The sequence below is a fragment of the Centropristis striata genome, chromosome 10 (genome assembly GCF_030273125.1).
Source record: "Centropristis striata isolate RG_2023a ecotype Rhode Island chromosome 10, C.striata_1.0, whole genome shotgun sequence".
In the NCBI taxonomy this organism is placed as follows: Eukaryota; Metazoa; Chordata; class Actinopteri; order Perciformes; family Serranidae; genus Centropristis; species Centropristis striata.
Window position 1 is genome coordinate 13455181 of NC_081526.1, and position 26750 is coordinate 13481930.

General features: G+C 38.4%; 1 protein-coding gene across 2 annotated transcripts; it reads right to left on the reverse strand.

Annotated features, from left to right (window-relative positions):
* Positions 1 to 249: 249 nt before the first annotated feature.
* Positions 250 to 26583, reverse strand: dcaf6 (ddb1 and cul4 associated factor 6). Of its 2 annotated transcripts, XM_059342627.1 has the most exons (19): positions 26187 to 26583; positions 20543 to 20604; positions 17986 to 18078; positions 16887 to 17072; positions 16680 to 16793; positions 14961 to 15096; positions 14500 to 14711; positions 11994 to 12087; positions 10801 to 10923; positions 9324 to 9689; positions 6506 to 6565; positions 5002 to 5197; positions 4201 to 4310; positions 3550 to 3859; positions 2661 to 2799; positions 1803 to 1959; positions 1608 to 1696; positions 850 to 955; positions 250 to 743 (listed from the first exon to the last, which is right to left on the reverse strand). In XM_059342627.1, exons 1-19 carry the CDS (start codon positions 26281 to 26283, stop codon positions 685 to 687), a joined length of 2709 nt encoding a protein of 902 aa, XP_059198610.1. In that variant the 5' UTR covers positions 26284 to 26583; the 3' UTR covers positions 250 to 684. The 2 variants fall into 2 exon arrangements, with proteins under 2 accessions (XP_059198610.1, XP_059198611.1); XM_059342628.1 differs by lacking the exon at positions 6506 to 6565.
* Positions 26584 to 26750: the final 167 nt, after the last annotated feature.

The window sequence follows — 26750 nt, forward strand, 5'->3', positions numbered from 1 at the left end:
ACACAAGTTTAAACAACTTAAACAGTTGTTTTTTCAGCATAATAGATGGGCTTTGCTGTCTAACGTTAACTCAGATTTTTCGTTTCTGGTGTGATTTTTCATTTTGTTTGCTTGCTGCACAGTCGTCTTACGCTTTTATCTTCCAGACATCTTTGAGATGCCATAGCTTTATTTTTTTCCAAATCCTGTAAAAGATAATATTGACATAACCCATTGGGGAAAAGAAACACAACTTTTCCTCTTCATCAATAAAATTAAAGCATTCTCCAAGTATGTTTTTACTTAAAGTCCTTGTTTACATGCGTAACTGCCGGAGCAGCACATCAACATTTCTTAGCTTTGTGCTACAAATTCAAAATGTCACACGTTAACACTGATCAAAGCTCACTTTCTCCTAACAAAATAATATTGCACTTAACATCCTTGCACACCAGCCGCCATTATTCTCACACTTAATATATATATACTGACGTCCTTGCCTTTTGCATTCACACAGTTGTAGTTTATCCTCATACAGAAACATCAGTAAGAAAGTCATCTTAAAAAAACACAAGGGGGCTAGAAATTACACTAATTTTCAAAAGGAAGTTTTCTACACTATACTTGTACAAATCTCAGGGTTTTTTTCAAGTGCTATACAGCAAGAAGAAATAGTGTTTTCTTTAGAAATAAAACGCCAGCAGGCTAATGCTCGTCCTCATTTTCCTGTCCCGATCCTTCAGAGCGATCACCTTCTAGTCGATCTGCAAAAAAGCAAAAGAAAATATTAATCAGAGGGACGAGAACATGTCCGGGCATTAAAAGAGACAAATATTCAAACTACTAAAAAAAATGGTTGTGTGTGTGTACCTGATCTGATGTGGTTAAGGGAGGCCAACATTCGGAGCATGAAGGAGGCCGGGACTGTGATTGTATTTCTAGTTTCCTCTAGCATCAGCTCGTTCCGAGTTATTACCTTCAAAGAAAAGAAAAGATGAGAGAATGAGAAGGAAGCTGAATCTGACAGATAACAAGAAAGTGGACAAATACACAAACTACCTGCTCTCTTCTCAGATGAACCTCATCTTCTATCAGATACACAACCATGAATTTATTTTTGTGCAGTGACCTAAGACATATGGTTTCAGGAATAAAGGAGCACTAAATTCATATGTTTCTGGTTTTGTGTTGGAGTTTCTGTCAATCAGATATTTTAGAAGGTGAACAATATGAAGAGCTACAAGATAGCTAGTTATCGAGTATTTAATTCTTCAAATGAAACTAGTTACATTTTTTATCTGACACTGTACAAAGAATTAAAAAGCCATCAAATCACTGTTGTTGCTAACTATTGACATAACCCAGACTATGAAAAATAAAAATGTATCTAGGATACAGAGTTTTTTTTCCCCAAAAAAACCCCACACTCCGACATTTAAAGGGTCAATTTGGTTAATTAATCTTGGTCTGATTTGGTTTTTAAAAAAATGTAACTCAAATGTTTTTTTAAATTTTTTAAGGTTTTTCATTTTTGTCCTAAGCACATCGGAGCAACTTTTTAAAAAGTTAATTAAATCAGTTGATTGTTCAGTTGACCACTGATTTCACGGATCTCTTGGCGGTCATACCTCATTAGCGAGGACTCTGTTGAAAGACGGCGACTGTTCCAGTGGCGACCAAATCTTGATATCGTAGTCTATCCCTGAAGAAGCCAGAACTGAAACAGACCATAAAAGCAGCGTAAACATTCTCCTTAACATCACCGTGAGGAGCAGAGGATCATGGGAGGAGCAGAGTGAAGGTAGAGGTGCTTTTGGACTCACTTGGGTCATAGGGGTGCGGCTGCAGGCAGTTGACCACGTGGTTGTCGGCCTCCAGCAGCATGAGGTGCTCCGCCGTGTGTCTGTCCCAGATGAAGATGTGGCCGCAGTCGGAGCCGCTCATCACAAAGTTGTTGCCCCAAAAACACGACTCCTTTATCTGGACAGAAGAAATAAAATCATCTTAAGTGATGGGCTGTTATTCAACATTTTGGGACTCAAGGTTTTTTTTCTCTGCGTTAGATGAGGAGACACTGATTTTATATCTCTCTAGAGTACCAAACTGGAGACAGGAGATAAGATTAGCATAAACAACAGCCACAGATACACTAATTGTTTGTTTAATTGTTACACAAACAGAAATGCAAAAAAAACTTTGTGGTTTTAGTGTTGACATGAAAGAGCTTCTCTGACTACAGGTTGCCATATTTGGTCATTGAGCACCAAGAGCAGGTTTAAGTGTTATTTTTTTTATATTCAGCTAATAATTAGCACAAAGCTTGGCAACCTTACAGCAATGACAAGACTCCGGGAAGTCGTTATACCCAGATATCATTTCTCATCAATTAGTTGCTGCCTCTTTTTCTTCCTAAAACTCCAAACTGTCATTACTTTTTTCCTCTAACAATTGTGTTTGCTTACAAATAAAACAAGACAAATGTTTCAGTTAGTGAACTTTTCAGGTATTTATTGATGTATTTTTAAACTTTGGACTGACTCAGGCCAGCTCTATATCCCTGTTTCCTGTCTTTATGCTAAGCCTTCAGGCTTGAACTTCTCCTCAAACTCTGAGAAAGAAAGAGAATTTCTTGAGGTCTCTAAACTCTAAATTAATGTGACATAAAATGGCATGAAACCTACCATAGTCCTGGAGTTGCGGTGGCCTTTGTAGACCATCTTGACTGAGGGTCTTCTGATATTCTGCGTCTCGCTCTCCTCCATCTCCCTCCGTTCTTTCCTCCTGCGGAACAGCTCCTGGATACGAGCGGCTGCTGATCGTCTGTGAAACACAAAAGAACCCCCAAAACATTTCATTATAAAGCTCCCAAAACAAAGGACACATTAACCCATGCTGCCTCTGATGCTGATGAACCCCATGCTTTGAATCTTGAGTGAAATCTGTGCCTGAATTATGATCACCAACTCAACCAAATAACAAACCCAGAACTTGAAAGCAAACACTAAGTCCTGAACATTGTTGTGCCAAGTCTGTTCCATTAACCACTAAATTAAATCAGATACAAACCGTTTCATGTTGTACACCAGGAACTCAAAACCTTACATTTTTTCAGCTTTTTTCCATCATGCACTCATTCTTTGTTCATTCATCTCTCTTTTGAATGAAAAATCTTCACAATGCTGCTGTTATGCTGCTACTCACACCATCTGTGGAGTCAGTACTCACATGCACATCACTCCAGCGCTACAGTTAGCCGTGTGTGTATTAGTTCTGTGTGAGTGAAATGACCAAACCAAGACACAAACCTGTTATCTTCATCATGTGCTGTTGAGTTTTAATGCTCTGTTGCATGTCACACACCTGACAGGTTAGATGCTTTAAGTGCAAACACGTTACCTGATCATCCTATCTCCTACTGCAGATCCTCTGGAATTAAATCTATATTTGTAGTAAAACAGTCAAAAAATCATGACACCAACCCTTTAAAAGTGATACTGAATAAGAGCAGAGATAATAAAGAACCCAGTCAAATACATATGAGGGTTTTCTTGCGGGATTTGTGTGACGTACCTTTGACTCTGACCTCGGAACCTTGTAGACGGGATGAGAATGGGATCGTCGTCGCTGTCGTCAGAGTCCTGGTTGGCCCGTGCTGGAGGCTGACTCTGGCCCTCTTCTCCCTCCTCCGCTCTGGGCTCAGCTCTCCTGCAACCTCCCGTCGTGTCCTCCGTTCCCTCCGGCTGACTCGTCTCCGCCAGTGTAGAAGACACAGTGTCCCCCCGAGAGGAGCCCGCTGCTGGGGCCGGAGCCGATGAGCAGGAGGCGCCACAGGGCGGCTCCGTGGAGGCGGCCGGGACGCTTTGCTGCCCCGAGGTCACGGCTGAGGAGAAATACAAATCAATACAATGTAAGACTCTGTAGTATCAGAGTTTGTATGCTTGTAATATTGTATAAAAGGTGTTACAGTGTGCATGCATGATCAGTGACTTTTCTAAAATGTGTCTTCTGTAGGTCTGTTTCTGTAGACCAATTCCTTTGTAATATTACTCCTTTCATACAGTAAATCTTTTTTTTGTACATTTATGTCCTGCCTCTGTGTATTTTTTGGACCAATGACTTTCCTTCTTTCTTTTGATACTAAAGTTTGGCGTCTTTGTGGAGATGTCAGAAGTAAAACATGACTTTTCCGCCTGGTGTCTTTCCTGATGTTGAGGGACTCACGTTGCTCTGGCGCTGAACTCTCCTTCAACAGAGTCTCTCGGCTCTGCGCAGCCACTGCCTCTGATATTTTGGGACCTCCGCTGCCCATAGAGGTGGACGTGCTACTGCTCCTGCGGAGGAAGACGAAAACTGTGACTGAGTGTCTTTCAAGCCTCAGAGGGATTGTAAAATTGTCCCTCAGTGAGGAATTGCTAACACAAAGCCGATGATGCCTCTGCATTGTCAGTATTTATGGCAATTTTCACATAAATCCAAAGAGGATGAACATTTTTCTGGTACAAAAAAAAGGTACAAATCCTGCACATTGTTTGTAACTAACTCTTTCCTAAAAGTATTTTTCTTACATTTCTTTATCTAAAGTTGCTGCTGCCATACAAGTGTTGACTAGGATGCCTTCTTTCTTTTTATAGTAAATCTTCATAACACACAGCATCTATATTTATTTTTTCTGGATTGATAAGCTGGTAAAAGCAGCCTCTTGTGCAGTGGCATTTAATTATAAAAAAAAGTTAATAAAATGTTACCCAAGCAAAGGTCCAAACCTCATGTCAAATTTGTCTGATAGGGCATCACTATATCTATCAAATAAAATCAACAGCGCACATTTCCATTTAATGTTTTACAATATTTATTGTGAAAACAGTCTTACTATACAGACACATTTAACTTGTATGGAGAAATAACTATCTCTACCAATAAAATTAGCCCGAGCACCATGAACTTAAAGCTGACATTTTCATCATCAAGACAGAATCTTCTGAAAGAAATCAAAGAGTCCCTCGTTCTCAGATGATCACTCACCACTCATCAGTGAAGTCCAGCTTGATGGTGCTGGTGGTGGTTCCCTCTGAACTGTAATGTAGGCTGAGGACGGGCTCTGCTGCACTGGGTCGGCTGGTGCCGGTCGTGGTGGATGTTGTGGTGGTGCTGGGAGCACTGGTGCTGACTGGTACAGAAACAGGTGGATCAGGAGGTGAAGCTGCAGCTTCTGCTGCTCCTGAGAGGACGACACACAGGCAGAGCAGCAAGAATGATTTACTGTGAATCTGTTATGCTATTAATTCTGATTTAAAAGAAGAAGCTTTTGTCCTGTTGTTCGCAGCACGCGATTGGTTGTTTACAAGCACATTAGAAACATGCAACCTTCTTCTGCATCGCTTCCCATTGATTAACAACACAAACATGCAGCGGACGTTAACAGAATGCACCAACACGCTGAAACAGACGACGATCACCAGCCACAGCAACGAGACAGAAACACACCAAGACACACAACAAGTCAAAGCCCCTGAAGCTTCATTACACCTCAGCCGGTTATTAAAGTCACATAGCACCATGGTTTATAGCAGATTGTTAAGCTGTTAGGGTTTTTTTATTGGGAATTATTTGGTTTAGAGGATTTTTTTTTTTTTAATGACGACATCAGGAGTAACCGCGACATAGTTTCAGGAATACATGTTGAGTTTACAAATGTCAACTTTTATCTTTATGAAGAAAGAAAAACTTATTTCCATTCATCATGGCTGTGTTAATGTGAGAGACGGTAAAGTTCTGGAGCTGCAGTTTTTCATCAACAAATCCTTTAAATGATCAAATGACAATTAATCGAACTATTCCAATGATTGATTAACCCTATTAAGTACTTTTTCTTTAGTTAAAATGCCAGAAATACACTTGTTTCAGCCTCTCACAGTGAGCATTAGAACTGGCATCAGTTTGTTGCAAGGAAACAGAAGTATCAATTACGTTTGAGACATTTAAAAACATTACAGTTTTTTCCCACCAGAGAGCACTGACATGTTTTTATTACAACCGTATATAACATTTATAGGACAAAACTCTTTAAAAGCAACACATATAAGGAAACAAAATGTGTGTGCGTGTTGTTTATGTTGTATCAGCTTATATACTGTTTTTTAAAATGATATCCTTATGATATTTATCTATTTATACATTTTTATTTCAATATTAAGTAACAATGACAATCATCTTTCGTGGCAGAACATGAGCAAGAAAAACACAGATATGTGGGAATTATTTGATTGTTTTGCTATAATTTGGGTGAACTAGCCCTTTAAGTAATTCAGTTACTTTTATCATTATAACCTCTGCGCATGAGTTTGTGTTTTTTTTCAGTCTGTTGGTCTGGACTGATAATGGGATTAATGGGAATGGTGGGAAAGTAAAGTGTAGCATGAGGACAGTGGAGGACAGACTGCAGAGGTTTGAGTGACAGTGAGGGTGAAGGAGAGAAGCGAGTGGCAGGGTGGGGGGAGGGGGGGGGGGGGGGGGGGGGGGGACGCACCCTGCTGTTCATCAAGAGTCATGGATCCCAGCTGTTTGTTTACCACGGACGAGGGGGAATCTGGAACACAAATGAGACCGACTAAACATCGGACACAGAGGTCAAACCTGAGCGGTCAAAGTCATGTTAAAAAAAACAAAAAACGATCCAAGGCCAAGCAGGAGGAGCTGTAAGATCAGCCGGAGGAGGAAAAATAGCTTCATCTGATCATTTCACATTCGCTTTATGTGCAAAATGAGTATCAGAGATTATTAGTGTGTCTGAACATGACAAGTTCACACATGCTTATCACATGTCCTGCTTAAATCCTGCAATAACCATCAAGCTCACTGTAACACAATAAATACAAACATTATAATTAAACTGCTGTTTGCTTTTTAAACCTCACAGCAAATCCAAATGTGACAAACAATTCTTGTCTATTCATCAGTGCAGCCTGGTTTTAACACAAACAACAAAAGCAAAAGGCCCTTTATTCGATAAATGACGTGCTGGTGTCAATAAAGCCCCTTTCAGACATGCAGCTCGTTATGAAAATGTGATGGCAAGTTTACATGCAAACCTCACGTTTAAACAAATCACTCAGTCCTTAAAAATCACAACTGAAATTTCACAGGACGAACCCTTTAACATAATAAATTCATCACTTTATTATCATCTTTAGTTCATAAAAATAATCGCTAATAAACCACAAAACACTGAATGCGCCAATTCTGCGATAATAAAAAGGTGATTTATGCAAAATGCACTTTAATGGCTTTTAAACATAAATATGTCCTCACAAAGTTTGAGAAAAGACCATCCTCTCTCTTTCTCTCCCTCCCTCTCTCTCCCTCTCTGTCTGGCCAATCTATTAGAAAAAGATCCTTCGGATGTCTATAAAAAGGATTTCACCTACTGCAGTGTTGTGAAAAACAGTTTATGACTTTAAAAAACCTTGCACAACCACAAATATATTTGAATGGATGCATGGATGAATAAGTAAAGATCCGGCAAACAGGGCTTTACTGACGAGATAGTAAAAGGAATTCACTGAAGCAGCCGGAGGAAAAAACTTAAAAAGCACCAAATTTGTGCACCAGAGGAGCATTGTGTCTGTTTTGAGGAGGATCAGAATTAAACCACAGAGAATATTTACCGGAAAAAAAACATGAGTTGTTAAATGAACAATCAAGACAGCCCGTTATGGTTCAAAAATAGTTCCAAAAAATAAGATGTACCGCATTTTGGGACATTAACTGGCATTCCTGGACGTTCTACCAACTAGTGCCCGACTGATATGAGATTTCTGAGACCAATACTGATGTTAGAGGGGAAAATTCATAGATAACCGATGTGGTGGCCATTATAGTAATTTCTTGAGCTGGAATGATAATAGACTTCTTTATGTGGATTGTGCAGCGATTTTTCGCCACTCTGCAAATGTAAATTTATAACAATGTCAGCCAATTCTATAAATGATAACTGAGAAAATAAAGAATAAATAGGAATAAAATCAATAGCTAAATAAACATAATTACTGTTCTGTTTTTAAATCTTTTTATTTTTGTTTTAATTGATTGTTTTAACTGTATATTGTAAGGTGTCCTTAAGTGTTTAGCAAGGAACCAAATCGTCACAGTACTGGGGTCATGGTCATTGTTGCACGTGATGAAGAATCCATGTTCAGAAGCTGCAGTTCCACCTAGACACGTTTAGCTGCACGATCCTGGCAACAAATGAATGAACCGTGCCAAACTAGCATTGAACGGTGACTCTTAAACCAGGGAATAATTACCTCCCAAACAAAAAGCCATCACATTAACAAGCTTAATAAACGAAGCCAGTAATGTTATTTCATGTCTGAAAAGGGCTTTAGTTACGATTCCCAGTTTGAGTGAGATCAAACCAAAGTGAATCAAGTCCAACAGTCCAGACAGCTGATCAGCACGTATCAGAAAAACATGGGTGAACAACCACATGAGCCATGAGGACGCCAAAGCAGAGCTTCACACTGACCGGTGCCACTCGGGTGAAAACTCAAGCAGCCAGTGGAGCGATGGAGTGAGAGCATTAGTGAGTGAGGGGCTGAGCAAACAGTGGAGAAGCGACACAGTGACGGCTACAGAGGTTAATAAGTACAAGGTGCATTATTGGGGGAATGGAAAGAGGATCACTGTGAGATTAGTGGTCAGTTCTAGCAAGGCCGGGTCTCTCTGCAGCCTGACTGTCTCTACAGATGTCTGCCCTTCCCACATAAGATGGCAGGGGAGTGGGCTCAGGCGAACAGCCCGTATGGAGGGGAGGTGGGGGAGCTCGGAGGGGAGGGTAACCTGTAGGGGGAGGAGTCTCAGCAGCAGCGGCAGCATCAGCAGCAGCAGCTCTTTGTGACTGTCTCTCAGAGGCTGCGGAGGAAGAAGAAGAAGAAGAAGAACGGGCCGCTCGCTGACCCTGTCCTGGTGGGTCGGCCAGCCGAAGTAACCTCTGCAAACGCCTACACACTAAACTTATGGGCAGCCGATGAGGACCGTACTCTGACAGAGAGGCAGAGGAAGAGAGGGAGAGTGAATGCACGATTAGAAGACAGAAGGGGAGGATGTGAGGAGCAGACAGTCAGGAAAATAAACGAAGAAGAAGGACAACAGGATGCTGGAGGAAAAGAGAGTGATGTGAGGCTGCTGCTTGAGTGGAGTGGCTCCAACAAACACACACACACAAACACACACACTCACATACAGACACACACATACGAAGGGGAGTCGATCTGAGGAGGATATATGTCAGCTGATGTGTGCGTGTGTGTGTGTGTGTTTGACATGTGTGTTTGTTGTTTTCTCACCTGAGAGAGCAGGTTCTGAGCTAGGTGTGGGCGTGGGCGTGGGCGTCCCGGTCGTTTCGGGCTGACTCCTCTGCTCCGAGTCAGTTGATGTGGTGAGGGGGGAGGTGGAGGAAGCCGAGCTCTCCACTGACGAGGAGCTTGAAGGAGGAGGTGCTGTGACTGTTGTTGATGACCCTGAGGAGGAAGAGGAAGTGGATTTAGGCATGGCGGTGGCGGCAGCAGCAGTGGCGGTGGCTGCGTCAGGAGCAGCAGCTGCCTCCGGGGCTGTGGACGCCACGGTCCCCTCGGGGACGCTGGACCCCTGACTGGAACCTTCTGCAGGGGCAGCTGGAGCAGTTGACGCTCCCTCTGGACGGACAGCTGTTCCTGAAACAAGTATAGAAAAAATTGTGATATAAAAAGTGATGACTTTTTTAATTGAATTAAAAGCTCAATTTGTGGTGCTGACACATTAAAGAAGAAGATGAATGTGAAAGTGTCTGGCTCCTTAGTTGATCACCTGCATTCATCTCTTCTATCATAAATCTTGAGACACCTGCTGCTTAGAGCTGGGCGATATGGACCAAAAGTCATATACCGATATATTTATGCTGAATATCGACATACGATATATATATCCCCGATATTTTTAATCGCAAAGTGAGAGCAAATGTTCAGTCAAAGTCAAAGCCAAATATGACATGCAACAAGTAGTTTTATTGAAACTGTTCATTTAAGTGAACATAAATACTGTATAGCAACAGGAGTACCTTTTTTTCAAAATGAAAGATCCATAATGTGCACATTTAAATAAAAAAATTAAAAATTGCCTATGAAATAAAATAAGCCAATCTTTTTCCGAAATAAATATATATTTATATGAGAAAAGTATAACGAACATTACAAAAGAAGTAAATATGACAAACCCTACTAAGGGCAAGGAACTATATCGATATATGCGAAATGGTCTAATTCCATATCACATTAAAAAATATATCGATATATTGCCCAGCCCTACTGCTGCTTGACTTTCTTATCTAACAGCTAGCATTAGCTTATATCATATTAAACAAATATAAGTAATGTTAAAAAATAAATTAAAAGACAGAACCACAATAAATAATTTTACATTTGGTAGTAAATGCATAATTTATTTTATTGTGAAAATTCCCAGTGCCAAAATGTGAAGATATATGTTAATGGATTACATCTTTATTTATCTGTTATTTAATGTTTATTTTTGCATGTAAAAGTATATAGCAGGAGGCAATACCATGTATTGAAAAATGTATTGCCTAAGCTTACTTGCAGTACCCTTCCCTAGAGTAACCTTTACAATAGAAAACAACAGACCACATAGAATACACCAAATCATTTACAAAAAAAAAAATACCAGATCACCAGATCATGCTAAAGTCAAGACATTTGGTAGAAACATTTTAAGTGTGTCCTTTGTATTGACAGTTTATCAAAGAGGGAGCAGCAGTCAGTGTCTCACCTCTGGGTCGTGTCTGAGGCCTCGGAGTTCCTCTGCTGCTCTGAGCTTCGCTGGCCTCCTCAAACCAACGAGACAACATGTCCGACATCCTCTGCATCAGAGACACGTTGGGGCTCTGCTCTCCTGCAGGAGCGCAAGAGAAACGTGTGTTACAGATGCTGGATGTGTTAAAACAAACATGACAAAACATATGAATCACATAGTATAAAGGACGGCCGTGTCTCATGTGGAGCTTCAGAGAATAAACGGGACAGCTGACTTAATAAAACACTAATTCAATGTTTCATGTAGTCTTAGTCATATGTCAAATGTTCTTTTTAATTATTTTATCATACTTACTTAAAGAGCAATTTTATCTTATCTTAGTCAAAGTAGACCAAAACTATTTTAGTATAGTTTTAGTCCATGAAAACATTTTAATCTCTTTTTACAGATCAATTGATATTGAACATTTTAATTAATCTCGTTTAGCCAAAACCAATAATTTTGTCATTTTAGTCAAACTCATTTCAGACAAGATTTTATCATATCATTATCTGATGAAAGACAGGTTGAATGATTAAGCATGCAGCTTTGCAAAAAGTGTCTGGTCTCGTAGTCTGATGTTAATTTAAGTAAGTTAATTACTCTGAGTTCTCCTGACTGTGCTCCATGTGGGCTAATGGTGGTGTCCTGTAGGACAAAACTGGTGCAATAACAAAAGGGAAAACAAAATATTTGCTCTTTTTTTTTTTTTTTTTAAAACATTAAGTAAGTGGCTGTTTGAAATAATAGAACTTTACCATATAATTCTATATTGTGGCCCTTCTGAATGAACGCATTCAGAAGGGCCACAATATAGAATTATATGGTAAAGTTCTATTATTTCAAACAGTAAACTCACTAAATATATAATTTATGCTCTAATTTTGCAAGACAAATCAAAAATATTTATTTTTAATAATAAAGGATTATGGGGAAAAAATAAAAATGGCAAAAAATGAATTTGCAAGATTTGCAACAATAAATGTTTAACATGTGTGTGTGTGTGTGTGTGTATGTGTATGTGTGTGTATGTGTGTGTGTGTATATGTGTGTGTGTGTGTGTGTGTGTGGGGAATGCCTCAGAGAATGGATCTGTAATTTGAGACTTCTGCTTTAAACTCATTGAGCCGAACACGCACATGTCAGTCACTGTCCTGCTCTGATCTTACCGTCTCTCTCCCTCTCGCTCTCAGGGCGAGCTCGAGGTCCAGTGTCAGACCAGTCACCTCTCAGACGGAGGCGCTTCACTGGAGGCTGCCTCAGCTGTGGAAACACACACACACGCACACACACACACACACACACACACACACGCACACACACACATAGATTAGCAGTTTGTCAGTCAAAGCATGGTCAAAAATAGCTCCGCTGCCAAAGCAAAACACTGCCCGTCTCTGTCAGTGTCCTCTTTTAAAGGGCCCCCCCTCCCTGCTGGCTGCACGACTGAGGTTGCCTGCACTTTCCAGTCCCCTGGCTCTCTCTGCAGGGCAACAGGCTGAGAGCCAGAAATAGAAAAAGGGGGTCTTAGTGCAGAGACTATCAACTGCTTTACTCAGGAAATGTCATCAGGTCTGGTTATGGGCTGGAGGTGGTGAAAAGGAGCAGAGGCTGGCAGAGATAACAGAATAAATCAGACAGAAAAAGGCCCAGAAGAAATGAGGTTACAGGTGGAGGGAAAGGAGAGAGAGAGAGAGAGAGAGAGAGAGAGACAGATAGAGAGAGGGGGAGAGGGAGAGGGAGGTAATGAGCCTTAGCTTGGCGTCCCCTCTACCTCGGCCTGAACTATTTTGGAGGATAGAGGAACACTGCCTGCGTCGGTCGCTGTATTTGGAAAGGAATGTGTGTGGTGGTTGCATCCCGACACAGCTGAACTCACCACGAGGCTTTGAAACACTGGCACCATGATCCAGCACATTCAGACACATGTGAAGACCAGCACACGCAGTAAACACTCTCACACTAAAGTGCTCACCCAGACAGATATGATGACCCAGATACAGGAAGGAAAAAAACCTTGAAGAATACAATCTTTGAAAAAGCTTTTTGTTTGATTTAATAATCCATCAAGCCCTTTCTTTCTTTCTTTCTTTCTTTCTTTCATCACATAATACATTTGTTTTTCTCTCCTCTGTTCTTCAGGTCATCTGCTCCACTGCACTGCATCATCCAGTGCAGATTTAGCCCTGATGTCTGCAGTGCTCTTAAGAGAAGCAGACAGCCACAACAAGGTCTCTTATTTTGTTTGTTTTCAATGAAAAACCCTTTTCACTGTGTTCTGCTCGGTTCGGGTTTATTTTCTCAGGTGCACAGATAGCATCAATTGGATACATCTTATTAACATGTAAGATACACAGGATTTAATCATTTTAATGTGAAACAAATAGAAAATCAGGGGCTGTACCTACTCAAACACCCTTTCTGCATCATTGACTTCTTCTGCATTTATTCATTACTATATATATTCGAATTAGAGCCTAAACTATGCATCTTTTCTGCTAATGTAAAAGTGAAACTAAACACAATGGGGGAACATATATTCAAACTAATTGTGCAAACATAAGTTAAGTATATGATCAAACTGCTGTCTATCATCTTGTTCACACAGATTTAGTGTTCTGCTGTCAGATATTGCTGTTCAGCAGTGGTGGACGAAGTATTCAGATCCCTTACTTAAGTAAAACTATCAATACCACACTGCAGAATTACTCCACAACAAGTAAAAGTCCTGCATTCAATTAAGTAAAAGTACAACAGTATCAGCATCAAAATGTACTTAGAGTATCAAAAGTAAAAGTACTTGTTATGTGGAACGGATCAACTCAGATTGTTATAAAGATTCTAAATATATTATTTGTATTGATGAATTTCTGTAAGCAGCATTTTACGGTCGTCCAGCAAGGGCTAATTTTAACTACTTAATATACTGTTATGTGGTTTAATGTATAAACTAGAGGTAGACCGATATATCGGCCAGCCAATATATCGGGCTGATATTTGCATTTTTTTTTTACTTGTATCGGCATCGGCTGATATGTGTGTGTGTTCGCCGATCAATTAGCTCATTTCATTGAGCCAACACCAGGCAAGGCTCTTTGCAACATCTGCCATTTGCTGGTGAGCTGCTGCTGATACCGGAAAAAAGAAAAATCAGGCCTATAACAACATACACATTGTTTGCTATCCAACTGTTAATATGTTTGTTTTGTTTTGTTTCTTTTTTTGTTTAAACTGAGACTTGTGTAACATTTTTTATCATTGTGTCATATCACATATCGGGGAACGGTTAAGACTGATGTCAAATTAATCGGTATCGGCATCGGCCTTAAAAAACCCGTATCAGTCGACCACTAGTATAAACATGAGTAATTATTTTAAATTGATCATGTTTTTTTATGTCAAATCTTGATCTGAAAGTAACTAAAGCTGGAAGCCAAATGTAGTAGAGTAAAAAGCACAATATAGAAGTATAAAGTGACATATGTGGAAATACTGTGGAAGAACAAGTACCTCAACATTTTACTTAAATATGGTACTTGAGTAAAATAACTTTGTTACATTCCACCACTGCTGTTCAGACAGCTGAGAGTTAATTTGGTTAAGAAAAGGAATAGAGGGAGAAGACACTGATTTGCGGACAGAATGAATGTAATGAGTGCTGAGCTGCATGCTCACCTCCTCCCTCCGCTCCTCAGACGGGCCCTTCAGCTCTCGGGCCTGGTCATCTTTGGGGTCGAACAGGTAGATGTAGTCAGAGGAGTAGCTGACCAGCACCTCCTGGCCGTCCTCGCTGTAGCAGAGGGACGTCACACGACACGACTTGTTAGACAGGTGGGCGGGGACGAACCTCACGCACATACCAGTCGTCCCCCGACCCATGTAGTTACCTGCAGGTGAAAAAAAAAAAAAAAAAAAAAAAAGAGTGTCTGATTATCTGGATAATGAAATACATCTAAAAAATAAAGGAGAATATTAATATAAATTGTCTTTTATTGCTACGTTAAGCTCTTTTTTTCCTCTCAAGAGCATCAGAAGGACAGTGAGTCTAAAAGTCAAAAGGAAAGTACTAAATCAATCAACATAAAAATAAAGACAGAGTTTAAAGAGAGTGATGTGCAGCCTGCAGGACAGTTTACCTGTGGCTCTGGTGCCGAGCATGCGTCTGTCGTAGATCCGCACTGAGCTGTCGGAGCAGCCAACAGCCAGGTAGTACGGCACCAGAGGAGAGATTGATATAGAGGTTGCTGCCCTCCGACAGTTTATCAGGATGTCCTAAAAACAAAGCAAAAACAATTAGAAATGTTTAAACACTCAAATAATAAAGTCAGCAGCTGATACTCCTGTCTGTTTCTCCAATTCACTGACTATGGATAAGAACCTCATACAACCCTACTTTAAAAAAATCCAAACTTTCCCTTTAAGAATCAGTTTTTGCAGTAATAAAAGATTTTAGGACAGTTCAGTCCGGCTAAGGAATTCAGATAAAAATATTTAAGTTTCTCATTTTCCAGCTGTGGACGTCCACTTTTTACACTAACAGGTTGTAGGGTGATTAAGAGGGAGAGGTAACAGAGTCCGGTAAAACTGTTCTAAGGTCACAGGCACTGATCTCAAGGAAGAAATGCGAGATGCAACATAATCTAGAAGACGAAGACACACACACGCACGCACGCATGCACACACGCCTGAAGCCAAGAAAACTGTTTTCTGAATTACTCCACAGGCAGAAAGCTGTTTGCAAAGAGTCCCAAACTCTGCACACCAATAAAGAAGATACGTCTACAAAATACATAAAAAAATAAAACATAAACAAAACAGATGGAGGCAGCACAAACTTCATTGCTTGAAATAGACATTTACATCTCCAAACATTCTGGCCTGTTAAATCTTAAATAAGGCCAATGATTTATTTTAAATTTTGCAATTCAGAACGAAATATGCAATAATTTAAATATTTTAAAGAACTAAAGGTCAGGAACAGTAACCTGGATGGAAAAAACTAATAATGCAATAAATTATTACATTTAAATTATTAATACTTTAATATTTCTTGTTAATATTGCTTGTTTACTAGAGGAGGGGGAAAAAATTGATACAGCATAGTATCGCAATATTTTCCGTGGCAATATTATATCGATTCATGGCCGCCAAGTATCGATACTTAGCATTCCGGCGGCTTCAGTATATTTGCACCATGTGCGTCGGGATGTCATGTCGGGAAGTTGTTGAAATAACGCTGCAAAGCTACCCTTTTTTGTTATGTTTCATTCATAAACATTTTGAGCAGTGAAGCTTAAAGTTGAGGAAAGTTTGTGAAAATGCTGAAGTTGTTGTCGTCCATACATGTTTGATATCAGTTCAGTTCAGTTTGACTGAATACTTTGTTGGTCAGTCTGTGGGTTTGACTCTCATTGTGGAGAAATAAAAAGACTGAAGTGAGATGAATAGACTGAGAATTTTTTCTTTCTCTTATTTGACAAAACAATTATTGATTGAATTTAATTTTGTGGACACAAAATGCAGTTAAACAGTTGAATCACAATACTCATCATATCGCAAAATGCTTAAAATAGCAATAATATTGTATTATATAATAGTGACTCAAGTATCAGGATAAAATCATATCATGGGGGCTCTGGTGATTTACACCTCTATTGTTGACAATTTATTGTTATTTTATTAATGCCTCCTTCCATTTTTGATAAACACTTCTGCTGCTGTAACACGGAAAATTTTGGGACTAATAAAGGGATATCTTATATATATATGTATATATCTTTTAACCATATATGAGTGACATTGAGTGTCAAAGCATGATGCAACAGAAACTGAAAGGAGAGAAAACATCAACATACATCTTTGCAGTCTTCTTTAGTGCAGCTGGTCTTGGTGCGGAGGTCGAACCACCGCACCGTGCCGTCCTCCCCACACGACAGGAACGTGTAAGGGTCATTTGGTACCGTCATAATCTGACAGAACAGAGGAGAAGACTGCTGTTAGAGAGAGAAACCTCAAGAGAGAGATGTTTGTGGTCTGTGAAGTGCTTGAGCGGCGTTCGTTACCTCGTAAGCTGTTCCATAATGGCAGGTGAACTGACACTGTCTGTTGTGCTCAGGACTCTTCTCTGTGTTTGTGTAGTAGATGATGCCGTCTCCGGAACACGAGATGATCTCCTGATCATTCGTGTGGGGCATGAACTTAGCGCTGAAGATATTCGCCCGGTGACCTGAACGTATGGACTTCTTGACCTGAGGAGGAGAGAAATAAATGATGGCTACTGGGAAATAACGGACAAAGGTAACTCAGATCTCAACACACTCCAAGTTAATGCTGCACGATTTAGAAAAAATCATGTATTTGCGATTATTTGAACTGATATTACAATTGCAGAATGATTCACAATTTGGAAGGAATTATCATCATTTCACAAGTTTATACATTTATTTATTTGGGTCCTTCAATGTGTGTGTTTTCCCCAAATACAAATTCAGGCAATAAAATATAAGATAATCTAAAATATTAATAATCACCAAGGGAAGTTTTAATAAAGTCTGATCTCTTTGAGTCTGATTTTAGTGTATATAAAAGAAAGAAATGTTATATATAAACCATGGTTGTTAGATGAAAATGCGCTATTTAATTAATTTGTGTTGTATTCATTTGGTATTTTATTGTTATTTCTACATTTTTGTTTTCCTTTTGTGTCCAGATTTGTTTTTCCTTTTGCTTTGTAACCTGCTTCTCACTGATTTTCTCTAATATCTCATCTTGTGATGCATTTTGTCGTTTATCTTTTGAAAAACCTTTTATTTAAATATTTACATTTTATGACACAATAACTACAGTTGTGAAAATTGCTGGATAGAAATCAGCCAAGGAAATTCACTAAACTAGACTTTCTGACGCCTCAAATTTGCACCTGTAGTGTTTCCCAGAGTGACAGAGATAACCAGCTGCTACAGTGGCTTGTTTTTGGCTTTTTAAAAATAAAAAAAAACTGAGTTATCTGAGCTATACAAGTGTTTAAATCTGTAGAATGTTATTGTAAGATTTATTTTCTCTTTGATTGTAGACAAAAGTGAATTTAACCTGGCTTGTTGTTCTTCTAGTAATAAAGTCAGATATCTTCAGTGGAAGTGTAACTGTACTGATCACACCTACCTTTTTGTTGTACGGGTTGGAGATAACCAAAAAGGTGTCGTCTGAACCAGACAGCAGATATTCACCCGTGTCGTTCCAGGATATAGTGTTGACCTGCAGAGAGAGAGCAGAACTCAGATTATGCAAAGACAAAGACACTTTGAAGTCTAAATTAGTGCTGAAAGGATTAGTTCATTGTTTTTTAATAGTCAACAGACAGAAATACGACAAATAAACTTAGGATTCTAGCTTCTTAGATGTGAGAATTTACTTTATATCAATATTAACTGATCTAACGCGTTCTGAGGACGTCACTTTGTGCTCTGGGAAAATGTGACAAACATTTTTCTTTAATTTCTGGGCATTTTATAGAAATAAACCAGTGGTTCCCAGCCTACTCTGGACCCTCATGAGGAGTTGCAAGATGAATCTAAGGAGTCATGAAATTATAATGACCAGAGTTAACAAGAAAACACAAAATGTTCCTAGACAGTTATAGTTACATAGTTATAGTTGCCTAGTTATTTGTTTTTCTGTAAGAAACAATGCCAAAACATTTTAGCAGGTAACAATAGCATGTTGCAGCTGTATTGCATACCTGATTAGTAGTTGAGGCTAATCTGATTCAGTTTCTCTGCTTAAAAATATATTAATTACCTTGTTCATAACATCCAATTTACTTAAATCACGACCTAATCATGGTCACACATTCAACTCCATTCATGAATCTAAAGCGGAGCTCAAGAACACTCAGTTCACGGTTTGATGTCCGACTGTGGATCAATATTTCATTAACACCTGCTTGTCTTCAGCTTCAGTGTTTCATCATCTCACTGTTGCTCTTCGTGTCCACACTCACTCTGCTGCAATCAGTGAAATGACACCACCTGGCTGTCCATTCGCCACACCCTGCAAACTGAACCCCACTCTCCGTCTTATAATACATTTCAAACAGGCTTCAATCGATTCTGATCATCTGCAGTAGACTGTGATCAGGTTGAGAGGTGGATCTGTGCTGTGTCTCATGTGGTGAAAGATTAACACACAGACGGTGAGCAGCAGATTCAAACAAGGCGGGGATGAGGTGATCTAAATGTAGAGTATCAAGGTGCCTTTAAACACTGAGTGTCTTGTGTAATATAGTAGAAGGGCCAACGCCTCACAGCCTTCTACAGCTTTGATCACATTTTGACAAAAATCGCTCATTCTTTTGCAATTTCTATTTCCCAACTGCTACTTCCTCGTTTCTACTGATTTTGCAACGCTCGGTGAGCCTCTCTCGTCCTTCAGGCCACTCACCACCTCACACAACAGCTGATACAAAAACAGTCGGGCCATCCACTTACTGAGAGGAAGCAGCTTATCAGAGAGCAGTGATGCAGTTTACTGAGTGCAACAAAAGGAAAATGTGTGACGGCTTCACATTTCCAAAAATGGTGTTCCTGGGATTTATATGTGGATTTGGATGGGAGGGGTCCAAAAGGTTCTTCACCATGTACAGTCTGTGAAACCCTTTGAGGCAAATCTGTGATTTGTGATTTTGGGCAATATAAATAAAATTGATTTGATTTGATTTGATCTACAACCCTGGTCCCAAACTGTTGGGATACTGTGTAAATAAAACTGAATCTGATAATCATGTTTGACATATATATTTAATTAAAAAAACACCCAAGGACAATATCTGTTTATGTTTATATGTATGTTAACAATGTTTTACCTTACAACATGGAGAAGCTTGAACCAGAGAATATACTAGCCTTTCTTTTGACTATTTTTGCTCTTTGTTCCATTATTTTTCTATTGATCAACAAATAAATACATTTTCCTCCACCTTCAGTATCTGTATCTTACATCTGTGACTTCCTGGAGAAAAAGACAATTCATCATCTAATCGTCTAATTTCCAAACTTAAACTGACCGACAGATCTTTGTTTAAAAAAAACATACTGATTAGCCTATTGCTAAAAGACTCAAATATAACAAAAAATGTCCGTCACATATTACCAGAACCCAAAGAGAAACATCGTAATTTCTTCAAAAAGGCCAAAGTATTCAATTTATAATTAAATGTGACAGAGAAAGGCAAGATCAGCACATTTTCGAAGTTGTAAACAGATATTTGGTGTTTTTAACTAAATAATGAACTGAAATGTATAATCGATAACCAAAATTTGACGATGATTAAATTATTTGCTGCCTCTAGCTGTCCATAAGGCGAACAAAGAACAGCTCAGCGTGCTGATACAGAAATAAAACAGCTTATATATGCTTAGAATGCTTTTTACTGTCTCAGTTATGGTTGAGACGGAGCAGGTATTAAAGTGAAGCTCCCTGTTGTTGTGGTGTTTTGGATGGACTGATGTCCAGGCCGATAGTGTGACAGGACGTGTGACTGTTATGTCAGCTTCAGGTTACTGGAGGTATTAACCAGCTGGCCTGAAGTCAGAGATCTGCTCTCTGTCAGACACTTAGGCTTCACAAACACACTACAAGAAAAGTGGAGCGATGTTTTAGTTTTCTTGAAAACTAAATAAATGAACAATTAGAAGAATCATAGAACATCTTGGGCACTTACACAGCCATCATGTACATTCAGTGTCCCTTCAAGTTTCAGTCTCTGGACAAATTCTCTTCTACCTGTAAAAAGAAAAACAATTGTAAAAGAATGCCAGGTTTTATTATTAGACACTCCATCCACCTATTCATCATCAAGTCAGAGAGACATGAGATGTCATTTGACTTGTAACATGCATGTTTTTGGAAAAAAATGTAATGTACAGTCTCAACAAGTGAATGATATGATTTAAAAAGTTCCAATAAATCAAATAATGAATCATAATAGTACTGAATCAGGAAATTAGCATATTTGTCCCAGTCATACTGTCTATACAGCCATCCATCCATCCATCTGTATATCCATCCATCATCCAGCCATATATATGTATATCCATCCATCCATCCATCTATTTGTATATCCATCCATCCATATATTTGTATATCCATCCATCCATATATATGTATATCCATCCAGCCATCTGTCCATCCATCCATATATTATATATATATATATATATATATACATACATACACATATACATAACTTTGACCTCCGTGGTGGCCTAACTATGAACGAGTGGATTGAAGAGTGTATATCTCCGGGGGGAAAAAAATCAAGTGCCAAAAAACTACACGCAGAGATTTGTTAAATTAAATTGGAATATATCCATCACTTTAATATTACCATAGTTGGTAACTGTTTTTATAAAAGCAATAGCTCAATTCAGGCCATGGTATGTTGGGATTATACCACGGCCTGTTGTGAGCTATTGCTTAAGTATCCATCCATCCATCCACCTGTATATCCATCTATTCATCCATCAATCTGCATATCCATCCATCCTTCCATCTGTACATCCATTCATCCATCCATCCATCCATCCATCCATCCATCCAACTATACATCTATATATCCATCCATCCGTATATCTATCCATCCATCCATTGTATGTCCATTCATCCATCCATCCATCCGTATATCCATCCATCCATCCGTATATCCATCCATCCATCCATCCATCCATCCATCCATCCATCCATCCATCCGTATATCCATCTATTCATCGATCCATCTGCATATCCATCCATCCATCCGTATATCCATTGATCTATCCATCCATCTGTATATCCATTGGATATACAGATGGATGGATGGATGGATGGATGGATATTATCCATCCATCTGTATATCCATCCATCCGTATATCCATTGATTCATCTATTCATCCATCCATCTGTATATCCATTCATCCATCCATCTGTATATATATCCATCCATCCATCTGTATATCCATCCATCCATCCATCTATTCATCCACACATCCATCCATCTCAATATTTATCCATCCATCTATACATCTGTATATCCACCCATCAATCCATCCACGTGTGTACTTTGCTTCAGTCATGTTAGATGCAACAGTAATTCAGTGGACTGGTATAAAATATCACATTAAACATTAGGATGCAGTATTTATGTACCATGTACTGTATTATTCATGCAGGGGAAGCCATTCTTGCGCTCACGTGTGCCAACAAATTACAAACAAAGAAGAGAGAAATGTTCATGCTGCTGTAAAATAAGATTATAAGTGGACCGCTCTTTGGGAGAATTATGTGACTATAAAACACACACATTAAAAAGATCTGCTGGGGATTTGAGTTATGAGGAAAAAAAACATGTAGAATTTGATCTCTGGATCAATTACTCTTATTTATGGTTAAAGGGGCAGCTTCAGGAAGAGATAATGAATCACATATGTTCTTTTCTTTAAAGAGTTATTACAATTGTGATACTATTTATCACTTTTAAGCCATGAGCCAGGTCCAAACTCTGCATTACAAACTCACTCTAAACATGTTCTGTGTTGTCCTTGTTTGTTGTTGTGAGAGACATAATTAAGTGTATTGAAAACATTCAACACATACACTTAAAAAAACCCTTCATCTTTGAGTGTGCTGTTGACACTATTCTCCCACAATGCAATGCACAATGGAGGAGATGCTTCTCAGAAAACAGAAAAACAGAAAACACTCAGAAAACAGAAAAATAACTGTTCTATTTTTGGAAATCAAAACATGTTGCTACCTCTGTGTTGAATTAATTGAACATTATATTTTCCTTTATGTGTAAAATGTTGTGCAATTGAAATTTTGTTTAAAATTAATTTTGAATGATTATCTACCAACAATCTTCTTTGTCCCTATATTGATTCCTTGTAAATCTTGTGCAAAAACTGTACACTATAATGCTTACTGTAACACATAACCTGATTATACTTGGGACTGGGAAACAGCAATCTAGGTGTAAGGATGGAGCTACTTTCCTTCATTCAGTGTGGGAGTGTTAGTTTTTATATTTTGAAAAAGAAAGTTAAGAAGAAAGCATGCAGCTGAGAATAAAGAGTGGTGACTTGCATCGACAGGTTTTTTTTATTAGTGCTGCAGGAAACCAAAGTCTGAATTTGTTTTGTGTTAACTGTAAATCAGAAGTAAATGTGAAAATGTTGGAATATTAATATGAAAATATTGCTGCTTCCTGTACAAGATGTTTTCTTTTATATTTGTTATTGTTTTTAACATGGCCTTCATGCCATATATTGTTGTGTGAAATAGATTTGACAGTTCTAATTTAAAAAGTTAATCTAAACAAATAAAATAAACAAAAAAATAAAACAAGGGACTGTTAAAGATGAGCATGTGAATACTGTATTATAGCCTCAGATACATTGTACCTCAGCAAAAATATTATCTTCACTATCAGTCAAATGGTTGCTGCTTTTTTATTATTAATGTATAATAAGGTCAGAACAATCAATCTAAAGCCCAAAGACATTTCATTTAAAAAAAAAATGTATAACAGACAAATGCAAATTCTTGTATTGGAGGATAATTTATGACTCAAACTATTAATTAATTAGCAAAAAAATGACTGCAATTATGACGAATTAGGGCTGCAACTTAGATTTATTTCATTATTGATAAATCTGCCATTTACTTTCTCAATTAATGAATCCTTTTGTCCACTATTTAATATTGAAAAATGTCCATCTCAGTTGTGTGACCTATATTGTCATTCCAAAACCCAAAGATATTCAGTTTATTATAATATCAAAAAGAGAGAAAAGCCAGAAATCTCCACATTTGAGAGGTTGAAACAGAATTTTATGCTAATTTTGCATGAAGACTTACTTTAACGATAATAGATTATTAAAATAGTTGGCCATTATTTTTTCCTGTCCATTGACTAGTCAATCAGTATGTGTTGCAGCTTTAACACAGACCTCCTGTAAATTAATTTAATTTTTTTATTTGTAATTAAACCCCCATGTCAATGTCATGTTTCAACATATATATCATTTTTGCTAATTAAAAGTTGATTTAAAGTCTTTGATCCAGCTTCATGTAAAACAGGATCTAATTTCATTATTAAGACTTAGAGGACTTAGAGTCCTGTGGAACATAAACATTTCCTTTAACCTCCGCAGAAGTGTCTCTGGAATTCGATGTAGTCCTCTACTTGTTGCCCCCATCCCCCCTTTTTGAATCTAAATATATCCTCCAAGAGCTCTGACCCACACATCACTGCCTGTATCCTCCTCCCACAACACAATAACAGCTCGAACCGTATCTCAGTCAAGCTAAATACAGCGCTGACAAAACCTCTGCGGCACCTGCCCCACCTCTACAGGCGTATAAATCTTCAGTCTACCACTGTCAGGTGCTGACTGTTTGACAAGTCTTATAAAGCTCTCTGTCTGCAGCGCTGAGCTCTGTGGGTTCATACAAATGTTCTCTCACAACCAACATGTAGAAGACAATCACTGGAAGAAATCTCAGACTGCTCACTTTCATACTTTTTCTCTGCTTATTTTTGAAACATGAATGTAAAACAAATCTAGAAATTAGAGCCTGACAGATATCTGTCCGATATCGGCCTAACAAAGACGTATTGGTATCTGTATACGCTGTCTGATATATGCTGTAATGAAAACTTATTTTACATAATATATAATGGAGAAAACGATGCTTGGGGTGATTTAGAAAAGGTGTTCACTCTTAATTTTTTTTTTTTTTAAACAAGTAATAATTTTTATTTAGCTATTTAATATATTCCTATTTATTCTTTATTTTCTCTGTTACCATTTATAGAATTGGCTGACAATGAAATACATTGTTTGTATCATAAGGTCCAACAATGTTAAATATTATTTAATAGTTTTAGGCTTGAGGAAGTAGCTCTCTGGGTACATTTGCAGAGTGGTAAATACAATCAGTGCACAATCCATATCAAAAATGAAAATCGATTTTCATTCCAGCTCAAAAAAAATTACTACATTGGCCACCATATTGGTCATCTGTGATTCAGTATCAGAATCAGTCTCAAAATTCCCATATCAGTCGGGCTCTAATATAAATGATCTTAAACAACATGACACAGCCTTTTTTTTAAGCTTAAACCCAGATTCCCCCCAAATAGTTTGGATGCTGTGTCATGTGAATGTGAATTAAAAACAGAGAATAATGATTTGTTCCCTCAAATTTCATGAATCATTTTGCAATATCAATCAAAATAATTGTTCAAATCTATTTTAATTCAAAAACATAATAACGAGTTTCTATGAACTGAGTAATCTAATTTCTGGTAGTTCAGACTTTTTGCGCAGTTAATTATTATTTTTATGACACAGGTGTTGCTAGATGAGACACTGTCATGACTTATTATCTTTCAATGGAATCATGTCGTGATGAACTCATATCGAGATACCATGACACACAAATCAAATTGTCCAGGTTAATAATAAGCACATAATAACGAAAAGAACAAGTATTTATGTATGATGTGTGATTTATGTATGATGTATGTATATTTATGCATGCATAAATGTATTATTTTCTCTCTAATTCTAACTGCTAAACTAGAGTGGAAAAAATACTCTAGTGCAAAAAAGTAAATGTAAAATATAGTATTTAATTCACAAAGGAGTAAACAAAAACAGGCTTTACCATTTAGTTAATTACCAGTATATGTTATATCATGTTATGCATCTGTTCTGTCCTGAGTGCTTTTTTTTGTTTTATCTGTTTAATGTTGTTTATCCCTAATTGTGGGACTCCCAGTTTCGTTTTAATGGTGCCCGAACGATGAAAATAAATGCTTTCTCATCTTATTATGGTGGTATGAAAGAAGATTTTGGTCTTATGGTCTTAAGTTAAATGCTGCAATGCCTGTGCAAAATAATGGAAAGCGTGAATGGAGAGATGGATCGTATTTTTCTGCAGCTATTACCTCATAAATAAGATGCACTATTAAGGATTATGTGTTATATTTAATCCCATCTGTGTGGTGCTCCAGCTCTGGACTCTCCTGTTTTACATGATTAAATGAAATGTGCAGGCTGTGTTTACACTGCGACTCCGCAGGAGTAACTTCTCTGTTATTATTATTATTATTACTATTACTATTATTATTATTATTATTATTATTAATCAGCTCGGAGCACAGTCATGTTGCTGTCAGATGATGTGATTCAGCAGCAAACGCTCAACATGCAGTGGAGTTACCTGCTGCCAAACACAACGTTGTGATAAAAATAATACATGTTTCCTTCTCATGTCACCTGCGGTTCCGTTAGCATCAGAGAGGCTTGTTTTGTTCTTACCTAAATAGTTGGTCCTGATGGTGTTCGGCTCGTTGTATCCAATTAAACGTTTATTTACATCCCAAACCAGGTTTCCAGAGCAGGACATTGTGACCATATGTGGGTTTTAATTAACAATAACATTGAAACTATGCTAACCCTAACCCTGTTGTGTGTCGTCGCTGGAGCTTGTTTTTTCCATGGATCCGTCCGTGAGAGTCGGACAGCGCTAACGTTAGCTCGCTGCGACGCTCCACGGCCGCATCGCTGGAGGTGAGAGACTCGCTGCTGTCCTCCTGTCTCCGCTGTCCTCATGAGTTTACATCCACAGTCCTCCTCTGCGCGGCTAACTATCTGTCCTGCTAGCCTAGCCTGGTTTATTTCTTCTAGCAGGCAGCGGTCAGCTGTGTCCAAGCAACGCGAGAACCTACGTGGTTTGAGCGAGAGCACGGAAGCGCTCGTTTTAATGAGCCAAACAGCCGACGGGGCGGGAAGCTCAGAAAGTCTTGCCGGAAAATATTAACCCTCTATGCACTGAAAAAATTAAAAATCATCTATATAAATTCTACAACGAAATATGACTTT

Excerpts from the sequence above, each read along its gene's own strand:
- dcaf6 (XM_059342627.1), bottom strand. The coding sequence starts at position 26,283 with ATGGTCACAATGTCCTGCTCTGGAAACCTGGTTTGGGATGTAAATAAA. Across the intron at positions 20,605-26,186 it reads CATCAGGACCAACTATTTAG|GTAGAAGAGAATTTGTCCAG; the intron begins GTAAGAACAAAA and ends TTCTTTTTACAG. Across the intron at positions 744-849 it reads CCTTAACCACATCAGATCAG|ATCGACTAGAAGGTGATCGC; the intron begins GTACACACACAC and ends GCTTTTTTGCAG.